Source organism: Rosa rugosa, chromosome 6, assembly GCF_958449725.1.
Source record: "Rosa rugosa chromosome 6, drRosRugo1.1, whole genome shotgun sequence".
In the NCBI taxonomy this organism is placed as follows: domain Eukaryota; kingdom Viridiplantae; phylum Streptophyta; class Magnoliopsida; order Rosales; family Rosaceae; genus Rosa; species Rosa rugosa.
The window spans coordinates 4,266,344-4,279,190 of record NC_084825.1 but is presented as its reverse complement, the minus strand read 5'-3'; the positions used below and the strand labels follow the sequence as shown (position 1 = coordinate 4,279,190).

Here is a 12,847-nt window from a genome sequence, read left to right as displayed (position 1 = left end):
GTTCGACAATCTTTCTTAAATTCCTAAACTATTACTTGTATCCCTTATACTTGAGGGTGGTTATTTGGCTGACAGTTACACGCTGTTTTGATGCACAAAATATCTAAAGAGAGATCCATCAACATAAAATCTTCTTTCCATTGAATTCTTGAGAAGCACGAACATATAATTGAAGAGCTTAAAGAGGAACTGCATAACAAAAACACTCTGACACTCAAGTCAGTGCCTATTTGATAAAAGAATAATAAAAAAACATTAGACAAATATTTAATGACGTTGTTGTCCTCCGATCACTAGGCTTAGAGTTAGCCCTTAGTCCATGTTTCTTCACCCTCACTTCATGGTGATAGTGGGAGAAGTGGTTGTAGACACCAAAAATTTAATGAAAATAAAATTCATTAAATAATTCGGTCAACACTTGAAATTATGACCGAACAAATTTAGACGGCATGTGGGTCCCACAAAATATACATGTGGCTTGTGAGTAAGCAAAACCAAACAGACTCAGAGAATGACACGTGGCGACACATGAAAGGCCCGACGACAATAAATGAATTTGTTCCGACTAAATCAATTGATATTAAAGCGGATCAATCAAATTAAATCAATTGATTCCGAGTCAAATCAAGTATTAAATTTCGTCTGCTGATTAGATGTCAATTTATTTAAATTGATAATCAAGATGAAAATCAGCCATCAAGTTAATTGGCTATATTTCTTAATAGTCGTGATTAAATCGATTAATTAAAGCTGATTGATTTGATTATGCTATTAATGAAATACAATCAGCCATCAAATTAATTGGCTAATTCCTTAATGGTCGTGATTAAATCAATTAATTGAGGCTGATTGATTCAATTATGATATTAAGGAAAATGCAATTAATTACGTGTCATCAAGGCATTCCAAATTGAGAGAGACGCTAACACTATAAATACCCCTTCTCAAATCAAGAGAAGGACTTCAGCCAAAAAAAGAGAAGAAAACACTCTCAAAATTTCTGAAGCCTCCCAAGCGTGTGAAGAACCCTCAAGCTGCCAAATAGCCGGTTCCTCACCAACCTCAAGCCAAAACGTTCGTCACGTGTCAACTCTCTTGACCATCATACGACTCAAGATCAAGCGTCAAGCCCTTGAGTGAAATACATCGTTGGAGATAGATTCAGAGGATTACCAAAGATTGTAACCCGCACTCAAATTCTTAATAAAATTATTATTTTTGTACACGTGTCTGCATTCTATTTGATTTCAGATTCCCGTGTTTACAGTGGTGCTTCTACATTCTCCTAAACCGTTGTCCCATGTCTCTGAGATTGTTCTTATAGAGACTTCTCCATAGGTGAAGGCGTTTTTTATTCCCTCGCTTAAGCAATACTACATCACTTTATTAGGTGAAGCTCATGAGAGAGTTAAAAACTAGGTACAAATTTGAGCATAATACATTGACAGAATCCTAGACATGCATAGTTTTTTACAAAAATTAAATGGAACTCAAATCGGTTTCGTAACCATATAGGCCCAAGTCAAAACAAGAAAAGTCTTGAACTCGGGGTCATCATTTGGCCTTAGACCCTAAGCCCATTCCTTTTTCTTTTTTTCCGTATATTGGAAATGAGTTATGTGATACTCAAGTAATTAATACAACACAATGTTTGTAATTATTGAAGAGAAAATTAAACTGTTCGGTAAAAGAAATAAACTACTAGAAGGAAAGAGAGAAATCACACCACATGAAAAGCACATGAGCCAAAAATAAAGATAAAAGACCTTTTCAAAAGCCCCATACCTAGGTTAATTATAACTCGAGTGATCTATTCATACCTCGTAAAGTATTATTTAGACCTCCACTAAATGTTTTTCTCCATAGTTTTCGATTTTACCCTATTCAGTTTTCTCTGTATACCTCCTTTCTTTTCACTTTATAGCATCCGTTTTCTATCTCCGAAAACCCAGCTGAAATTACCGCTGTTAAGAGGGGTGGAATTTTTACAATTATCCAGCTCTAAATTTTGCAAGAAATTTATTTATGATGATACTAAACAGTCCATAGAGGCATCTCAATATGATGCCTGGAAAGAATATAGAGGCAAACAAATATTTGATATGGCTATTTTCGAAGAAGAGATCAATTCATCAAATTTTGGTGACTCTAAGTATAATCTCGATGCGAAGCCAATATATGATGAATATGATGTTAATTATTATCTGATTATTGGTTCCAAGAATCATATGCAGGAGTTCAAGTTCTTTGAAGCTCTTGATCATGAGAATTCAGACCAACAAGTGGTCAAATATAATAACCAATCTGTGGCTAATTCTACAAAGACCATGTTCTATGACATGGTCATTGGCGACAAAGCCGATCTGGGGACATCGTTATCTCCAAAATTGCAATTGAAGATCATCCTTTGCCAACCAACAAGGATACTTAGGGGTCAAGATTACTCCTCCTACTAGCCAAATTTCTTTCGAGTCTTTGATGCGAAGTATCTTTGTTCTTTTCCTACAAGCTCTCACAAGAGGGGTTTTCATGCTATAAATTTTGATACATCAGAGCTTGGTGTGAAGCATAGATGGCCTCCCCCATGACCTTTTAGAGGTTAGCCAAATGTGTTGCTGCTAGCTTCTTTCTTTCTTTGTTTTTAATTTCGTGTCAATTTTCAGTTTACTTTTCTTTTCATCATTTGTTTAAAAAAAAATAGAAAAAGAGAAAAACAAAATATCAATTTCGCGAAGGTTATTCTGGCGAGCACTGATCACGTGAAACGAATTTCGCTGAGTACATTCCGCCTAAGCCTCGCCAGAATTTTTTTTGAACAAAATATGCTACAACCGAGGCGGAGTCGATCCAAAAGGCCAGCGAGTGGGTAATGGACAGCATGCCAACCACGGTGGCAGTTGTCAAGGAAGAGCCAAGAGGGAGGTTTTCGATGCCACAGCGGATTCAGGGAAAGTTCTAATCCCGTCGGCAAGAAAAGTAGAAAATTGAATTCCAAGGGACTCCATATCCAAGCAAGATTAATCTCCCACTGCCGCTGCGAGGAATCAAGCGCAATCCCCAGGAAATAGTTATCATTTCATTGTTTGCACTTTTTTGGCTAATAAATTGATCTCTTGGAGGCTATTCTGTTGAGCTTTCATCAAAAGTCCTAGAACATGAGATATGCATACTAGGTGCTTGATGGAATGCTTGAGAGAAACAGTCTATGAAGATGACATGTGCAGACTTGGGGGGTAGAACTATCAATTCTCATGTTAGTGTTCCTCCGAGGGATTACAAGAGAAATATCAATCCTCAGTGGTCGCTAACAGTTGCACAAAACCGACGAAGTAGCGTTGGTATTTGAAATAATCACCAAGCTAGTCTAGGTGCCAGTAAGTGGCACAAATCATATGTGCCAATCGCGGTGGCATCGAAGGCCCATCAGATTGATGCGAGAAAACTTTGGAATGGTTGAAGACACCTTCTGACAAGTCTTCGCAGCAAGTGCGAATTGAGTGCAGGACAAGGTGGACACACAGTGAATATGAGCTCGCGAATTAAAAGTACCAAGAAAACTTCTTGGTTTCTCATGGCTGAGGCATCGTCAGAAAATAATTTACCTAAGCCAACAAGTGGCTTTAGTGGAGGTAGGCCAATTACAATGGCAGCATACATTGGTTCGCACAGAAGGGAATACATGGGGTACTGCATAGCACTAACCCTTTTTGGAAGTTTCAGAGGTTCAGAGCCAACTTGTGGCTTTTGCCTATATTTGAATGCCTACTTAGTGGCTTCAGATTTATAAGAAGTACATGATCAGGCCATCATATTTCTACAACCTTCCGGAGGCAACAAAGAAAACATGGTATCAGTACGTTCTTTGTATCCAAGAATTAATGGGTCAGTGCGGTACGAAATACTGGTCAAGTTTGGTGTCTATATTATACTCATTGATTCAGAGGAGCTTTCTTAAGCTTACATAATTGAGAATGTCTATTGTCGTCATCAAGAAGGAATATTTGAAGAAGAGTATTGCTAGCACCAATTTTGTTTTGGCCTAACGTGATGTGGCTACAACCCATACATCACTACAACATGTTCTTACCCGCTGGGGAGCACAAAAGAGGCTTAAAACCAAATTTTTGGTTGGTTAGCCTGATGGTTCAGCATGTAGAGAAGCATCATGCCCAAAGTCCAAAGGCATGCAGAATCCAGATAAGGGCGAGTTATGTTCTTTCCAAGTTTCGCAAACCCCTAGCTCAACTCACTTCGTCTCGGAGAGCAAAATTGGGGGGCACATATGGGGCAGTGGCACTGAAAGTTCAATTATGAAGAAAAGACATTCATATCTGGAAAGCCACCTTATGGGGATGCATGCCTTGTCAAAATGGATGTTGAAGACTATTTGTGCTGTAAAGAGACCATGACAAAGCTATCAACGTAAAAGCAGAGGTCTAGGACTTCTTGGTTCAGGCTTGGTGGGCAACAGAGCTGGCGAAGAAGACGTCGCTACATTAAAATGGTCCAGAGCTTGAAGAAAGATGTCTTCCCCCAAATTTGATAATGCTGCTATGAAGTGGACCACTTTCCAAGTTCTGCTTCTACATTTAGTTCTACAATTCTACTCCATTTGATGTCAAGATCTGAGGGGTATGCTACAAGCCAATATTTGCAAGATTTGAAACTTCAAAGTTTGATTGAGGCCTAATGGGACTATCAGTAATGGTCAGAGCCAAATTGTGGCTTTCCAGTCAAGCTAGTCCATCCGGAATATGTGTTTGATCATTAACGTTCAAGGCCAATGCTTGTGGCCTTTTTATCATATCAAATATTGATCATTTTGCTAGACATGTAGTAGTACTGTTGAACCTGATGGCAAAATTCATATGCAGTTGAGGACCATTAGTAAATTAATAGGTTCTATTGTTCAGGAAAATAGATTGAAAGTAATCTAGGTTTGCTGAGCAATCCACTCAAGGCCAATACCTGTGACATTTTCCTATACAGGTCTATGAGAGATCTGTCCATAAAGACTTCTTTGGTGCCTATATTCAAGAAACTTGAGCAAGAATTACTTCTCTGTCTATCAAGGTCATTGCTAGGTTTCACTATATCATCTGTGAGTAGAGTCCTAGGTATTTATCTTTATGGTTATCATTGATAATTATAAGATGTACTTGCCATTACTTTGCTCGCCAAGGTAACTTAATGGCATTCAAGCTTCACGGCCTATTCAGAGGCCAATATCTGGAATCGGTCAAGTGATTTCAAGTTTGTACTTATTGTTAAGCCAATTCAAGTGGCTTTAGAGCAACGTTATCGCAAGAACGAATGCTGACTCAAGACCTCTTCAGTCAAGACGGGGACCTTTGACTTTGAGGTCTGAGGGGCAATGTTTGAACCAAAAATTAACATTTTTCCTGACAAGGGGTGTCTCAAGAGAATCTGGGTCAATATCCGTGGCCCAAACTATATATTTGTGATAAGTTCGGAATATATTGTTTAGAGGCTAAATAAAACCTACTTGGAGGCCAAGCAATCTTAAAGCAAATCTGGATATTCCTTGATATACTATTAATTATCAAATATTTGATAATTAATGGTGATTTGTTTGCTTGATTACCAAGATTATGCAAGAGAGAACAATAACATCAGCCATGCGAATAGTAAATATTCCCATACAATTAATACATTTGCGAAAGGACGTGGCCCATGCGAATAGTCTATACTGCCTTGCAATGAAAGGATTAGGTTGGACTTGGAACATATGGAAGCACGCGGTCAAAAAGGAACATACATATAATGTATATATGGTGGCTCATGCATGGTTCAATTAAGGAAGGGATCGTGGACAAGAACCATGCAAGGAAGGTTTCCCATGCAACTAAACATGACGAACGTGCTGTCCTTCTCTACCCATATTCAAGATTACCCATGCAATTAAGGCCTTTTGGTTGGTCAATTAAACAAGGAATATATTTGCAAGACATGTATAGCGAACAGTTCGCATCCAAGATGATTACGTCCAGGACTCCCAGAGGCAATTAATCTTGCCTATATTCTAGCTACGTCAAGAGGTAATCTCTTATTGCCTACGATAATATCAAAACTATTAAGAGTTTTGATTTGATTCAAGGCCAATAACTGTGGCCTAAAATATAGTATTTCATTCCTATTAGGAAGGAGAATCTGCAGAGAGCAGCTTATATATAGAGGCTAAAGCGATACAACGAAAGACACACAACTCTCCAATCAATCTCAACGATTATCAAAGCCTCTCCGGAGCAAACCTACCTTCAACCTAGTTGAAAACCAACAAAGCAAGGGTAACGCTCTCGCAACCCAGCGAAGCTAAAGTCACGCTTTAGCAAAACTCGTGCTTTCTCCTACTTCTCGATGATTGCTCTGCTTAGTCTACAACACTAAGTATCGACTCAGTGACCCAAGAGATCACACCACAAGTCCTTACCCGTAAGGCAAGAAGTCCTTTTCCGAAAGGCATAGAAAAGAACCTGGTGACGAGGTTGGTTCTCTCCACGTCCACAGCGTTTGAGAAGAAGTCAGATCAAAGGACGCCCCGACAACTACACCGAAAGGTGTTGGCACGCTCGCGCATTCAAAAAGATATTGTTTGCATGCCAGACTGGTAGGCTTGCTTGTGGTGCTCCCACAGGTTTGCAGGTGAACCCGGGAACTAATGGTGACTGGGAGTCCAGAAAGGATCCGGGTCTTGTGAGCTTAGCGAGTTCAGTGATGGTTCTAGCCGGGAAGATGGTTTCTCAAGCAAATATACCAGGTTGGATCAACGAAAGACTAGATGGAGCTGCCGGGTTGAGTCACCGAAGGGTGAAGAAGATGCCGGTGACGGATCAATGCCGGTGACAGATCAATACACTGCTGGACAAGCGGGCTTACTCGAGTCCGCAAAGAAGATGCCCCACTGGCAGGTCGATCGGAGGACCCCGATGGTCTCCGAGAAGAAGAGAATCTGGAAGGTCCCGAACAAGTGTGTGAGTACTCGAGGTGATAGACATGGCTTCTCAACGAGGTAGTGTTCAAAATTGCTCAGAGCCTCGAGCTGGTCGAGATCCTGCGTTTGTACGGTGCGGAACAACCGGAAAGGCTTGGTCAGAGAAACAAATGTTCAGGTGGGTGCACTGAGTAAATCCGGAGGGTTGTACTAGGTGGTACCCGACAGGTTGTTGACTCGGTGGACATGTAAGCGGGATCCGAGAGGATGCTGTCGGGGAGGCCTGGTCCCCAGATCAATTTTCGAAGTACCGGACGGGTTGCGCAATGGTACCCGTACGTGACTCGTTGAAGGATCCAAGAAGGTGAATGTCACCGAGACCTGTGGTGTGCAAGTGAACCTTGATTCCTGAGCGGGTAGTGATCGATGTGTTGCATGGCAACGTGATGCATGCATGTGGTGATTGCAGTTGTGCACATAGAGTGATCGAGTAAATCAATTATATATAGACAAGTACCTGGGGTTGCTCAAGTTGCTGCATGGCGGCATGCATGAGTGAGAGCTGCATGTGCAAGCAGGGCTACATGGCTATTTGTTTGAGGCCCAAAGAACAGTTGAGCTTGGGAGTGGAGTTGAGGGTATGGGGTGTGCGCGTACCCGCTGGCTTGTGTACCCCTGGCTAGGACCTAAGATCGGAGGTTCATTCCCTTCTCCAAGGGACCCTCCTTCTAGCGCCAATGTTTCTGTGTGAGAATACGGGAACTAAGTATGAAGCATGATGGAGAGAGAGACACACACACACACACACAAGCATGTATAGTGGTTCGATCACCTTGCCTATGAGGCAAGGCTACGTCCACTTAGAGAGTTCGCTATGAGTGAGGCCAAGTGACCTTTGTAGTGATACAAGTGTGGGGATCATGGATCCCATCCCCTTCTAAGTAGGGGAGGACTCCCTTTTACAACTAAATGATGTCTCTTTCTATTCTACATTTTCGATATGGGACACAATGCACATATTGCTTCTCTTGAAGCCTTTTGGAGAGCATGGGAAGGTGGTTTCCCGGCTAGATACCGGCTGACCTCCACCATAGCTAGGTAGCTCGGGTGTCGGTCTACCGGAGGCATGTCAGGCGGGACTAACCATGTCGCGAGGGTCACCTACGAGTTTGTTGCTTATGCTTGGCGGTATGTAAGTGGTATCAACATCGTCTACCTCCGAGGAGCTAATATCGCATAATCCCTTATCGGTTTAAAAAACATAATAATAATAAAATAAAATATAAATAAATAAAAATAAAAAATTACTCTTCCATGACTGGTACCTGCACCAAATAGTACTACACATGTATCATAGTATGAAAGTGATCACCGTCGTCAAATTAATGTTATGCTCTCCAGTTCAAACCAGTGTGACTAGTTAGGTTTAATCAAATCAATTCTATTAAAATTGGTAAGAAATTAAGTTCTCTTACTTTAGTGGTCTTGTAGTTTTAGGCTTTTCACCTTTATTTGTACCAAAATTAGTCTTTTTTTTTTATGGGAGTTTCTATTGAGACCTCTAAATTTGCTCATTTGACTTCTCATACTCTCTACACCTCCTTTGTGCTTGTAAATACAAAAATGTGCTCACTAAACCTCCTTTTGAATTCCTCAAATAACTTTAGCTATATTATTCACATACAAAAAAATAAAATACTCATTATACCTCTAATTCACTAACTACACCTCTATTCCTTTTTTTTTTTTGTTCTTTTTTGCATGCAAACCTAAAAAGTGCCGAAAATAATTTCTAGAACTTTAAATCATGAATCAAACGGCCATAACACAGAAATTGATCAAGCAGTCATAAATCAAACGGTTAGACAATGATTCCTATGAATCCTATTTTTCTAACCCTTATAAAAAAATGAAAGGTTATTCAAAAAAAAAAAAATGAAAGGTTACAAAAATTGATATAAAAAAAACCCTGGAACAAAAAAAAAAATAAAAATAAAAAATAACCAAAAATCAAAAACCACCGTCTCCCTCCCAAAACTCATCCTCCAACCAAACCTTGAACGAAGTCTAGACTAGGAACTCAATAAAAGTTTGGAACAATTTCTTAGTCTTTAATTTCTGTTAAAACTAGGCGGAGAGGTTTGTAAAGAAAATATATACTAGTTGATTATAATTCATTGTCTATAATTGTCATTTTACAAGAGGATATATATGTAATTCAATAATTCAAAAGATATAAAGGTCAAATGAGCAAATTTGGAAGTCCCAATAGAAATCCTATTTTTTAATTAATATGATGGTTGTATCGGCACAGTTTAATTAGTTTTGTAGGCCGTAATAATAATAAAAATAATTTTGATTGAGAAATTCGAAATTGTTAATCTTCTTAGAATTATGTTCAAACTCCAACAGGGGGAGTTAAATATAGCGATTCGAGCATGACCCAATTTTAAATTGGGTCTCCAAAGAAGATAAAAACTCAATACGGATTACGAAATTGCATATGAATGGAGTGAAACACAAACACCTCTATAGGTATAAGTAGAGGTACAACAACATATACATCGAAACATACCGTCAAGGTAATTAAAATGATGTTAACCAAAAAAAAAAAAAGGTAATTAAAATGATATATATAAAAGGTACATTCAAATATCCCAAAAACAACAACAGCCACACACGAAGAAAGTGAGAAACGAAGGCAATTGAGAATAACTAGCTAGCTAGTAAAACTTCACTTGTGCATGTTAACCCGAATGTTGTTTATCTGACTCCACGCGGTGAGAATCAAAATGAAAATGCCCATCGCGAAAGCCAAAATTCTGCAGGGGTTAGAAAATTTTTCACTCTTGAGTGAAGCCAACCATGTATACCGTTTCAATCTGTAACGATAATTCAGTTGTTCGCACAGATCAACATAGTAGAACTTCTTGTGCGCGATATCCTTGTAAAGGTCGCTGAAAAACTTACAACCATCTTCATCACTCATCCAGTTACCTATTACTTTTTCCATGCGAAGTAATTCCATATCTTCATTTGAAGAGATGAGGTTATCCATAAAGATGGCATAAGATGTAATCGCGTTTGAATAACCATGGTAGCATTGCTCAATTGCAATAAGGTTCCTGAATAATGTTTTCGATGACATTCCAACATTTAGCTGTGGAATTTCAAGAATCCCATTGTTGAACCACCCACCCGCTTTGAATTGGATGTCCATTATGCTATGATTGCTATCCGTTTCGACGTTTTTGAATTTAATGTCTGCCTTTGAGAGAGCGGTTGCGGTACGGATTTGATTTTTATCTGGGTCTTCATGAACAGCTTTATTGCCTCTCTCGTGTTTTCTAGCTGCTTCATTTGCTCTCACATCTATGATAGTTAATGGATTAACCATAGAAGCTCTTACCAGATCAAGTATGTGCAGAAAATCAGCATCACAGTGTCTCTCTTTTGTCCGGAGATGCGTTTGATAGTTTGAGCAACTATGCTTCAGTGATGGTAGCGTGCTGAAGACTTCAAGGACGAGAAAAGAGAGGGAGGCTTGATTAGGGTATTCTTTAGAGATAAGGCTATACAAACTGTGGATAACAAACCAAGGTAGTTGATTTTCTAGGAGCAAAATGTCATGGCATAGGAAATGAAACATACAGTCCATGTTGAACACCGGGTCATCAAAGGCCCTGAGTTTCTCATCGTCACACTTCCGAAACAGTTGAATTAGGAAGCAACCGTCAACTATCATCATCTTGATGAACTTTTTAGTGGAAATATGAAGTGATTCTGCATAAAAATCGCGCGCGCGTTGCTCAAATTCGCCTTCATTCTTTTGATCTGAGAGCTTAATGACTTCTGTAGTCAACTCTTCCAAAGTTATATTCTTTATACCTGTGAGAAATTCATTCAAATATCTCCTTTTCACTTGTTTTATGAGTTGAAAATCTTCCTCACCTTTGCCTTCTTTGTCATCTTTGCCTCCTTTACCTTCCTCTTTGCCTCGCTTTACTCGATAACGATGAAAAGGTCCGATTGAAACAACGTCAGGTGTATATGCTTCTGGATTTTGTCTCCGGAGCACATTAGGAACTCTGAAGATGCAGTTCTTGTCATTAATATCGATAACTGTATGATCTTTACCACTCTTATGATTTACACCAGACATGAGTGCTATATATGATCAATCATCAACTAATCGGTTCGATCTCCTAAAAAGGCTGAAACATGTTGCAGTGTTAATGGAGCATATATATATATATATATATATATATATATATATATATATATATATATATATATATATATATATATATATATATATATATTCAAATTACCTAGAAATGAAAACGAAATTAATAAAAATAAAAACATGCAAACTGCATGTAATGAGTTTATATTAGGGCTGCCACTTGGTTTGGTAATTACCAAACCGATCGAATACTAACTGATGTTTTAGGATTGTTAAACCGACGTCTTAGTAACCGAGACCGATAAAACCGAAAATGAAAATTACCGAAAAAGTTGGTTTGGTTTTGATAAATACCGAATCCACCAATTATCTAAATATTAGTTTTATATTACTATAGTTTTCAATCGACATATATGTATATTAAAAAATAAACATAAATTTTTTTTATAATAGTGTGAACATTACTACATATACTACATCAATAGTACATATATTTTAAGTAATCTGGTCAAAGATAGTTAAATAACCTAGTTTTATTGAAAATGACTAAAAATTGATGTCATATGTACAAAAGAAAGCTATAATAAGTAGATGAATACAACTTTTCAAAAAAAAAGTAGATGAATACAAAGGTATGACTATAAACTTGAAAAACCTAGTATTATCCATTCTAATTTATATTACAAAGAATTAGTTATTCTAAATGGTAATACTGAAAACCAAAATACCGGATTTGGTAGACATGATTAAAAACCAAAACTTTTGGTTGGTAATTTATAGCTCAATTTTGACACCGAAAGCTTTGGTTTTGAAGTTAGTAATACGTATAACCGATTCGAATCGACCGAGTGACAACCCTAATATATGTACCCTACCTAGCTCGCAATGGAAAAGCAAAATATTACTATATATTGTACCTGAGAGAACTTTGCAATAGATCAATGGTGAGAAGGGGAATCTTTAGAAATTGATTTGAGTTTGGTTTGGGTTAGTGTGGTTTTTGCAGCAAACCAGTTCCATTTATAACAGGATGGATGGATCTAGAAATTTAAGACTGATGAGGGAAAGTTGTTGTAAGTATTTGTCATTTAGGTAGGCATTGAATAATGGAAGTGAAGTTGATCAATACTGATCAATACTTGCAATTGCGAAGACCTCCAAAATCGTGACTCAAAGTCCGCTTATTAGGTAGCCCTTTAATAGTCGAATTAGTTACTGTAGCATGATAGGTACCTAGTACCTGTACCAAATAGGACTAGCATGCGTATCACAGTATGAATGTGATCAGCATCGTCAAATTAATGCTATGCTCTCCGGTCAAAACTAGTGTGACTTGTTAGATTTAATCAAATTAATTCTATTAAAATTTGTAAGAAATTTAGTTTTCTTAATTTAGTGGTCACTGTGGCCTTGTAGTTTTAGGCTTTTCACCGTTATTTGTACCAAAATTAGTCTTCTTTTAATCAATATGATTGTTGTGCTGGCACAATTTAATTAGTGTCGTTTTACGAATAATAATAAAAATAGTTCTGAACGAGAAACTCAAAATTGACAATGAGTCTCCCACAATTATTAAGAATTATGTTCCGATTCAAGCTCAACGGGTGGAGTTAGATATAGCAATTCTAGCACAATTTAGGTTTTAAAGTAAGTCTCCAAAGAAGATAAAAATTCAACATGAATTACGAATATTCAGTGCACCAACGTGC

At 38.1% G+C, this 12,847-nt stretch overlaps 1 protein-coding gene across 1 annotated transcript; it reads right to left on the bottom strand.

Annotated features, from left to right (window-relative positions):
• Positions 1-9,529: 9,529 nt before the first annotated feature.
• On the bottom strand, positions 9,530-12,186 carry LOC133717205 (UPF0481 protein At3g47200-like). Its single transcript, XM_062143879.1, has 2 exons — positions 12,056-12,186; positions 9,530-11,166 (listed from the first exon to the last, which is right to left on the bottom strand). The coding sequence occupies exon 2, from the start codon at positions 11,112-11,114 to the stop codon at positions 9,687-9,689; it is 1,428 nt and encodes a 475-aa protein (XP_061999863.1). The 5' UTR covers positions 11,115-11,166; positions 12,056-12,186; the 3' UTR covers positions 9,530-9,686.
• Positions 12,187-12,847: the final 661 nt, after the last annotated feature.

What these genes read in the sequence shown, in the direction of transcription:
- LOC133717205 (XM_062143879.1), bottom strand. Translation starts at nt 11,114, where the DNA reads ATGTCTGGTGTAAATCATAAGAGTGGTAAAGATCATACAGTTATCGAT.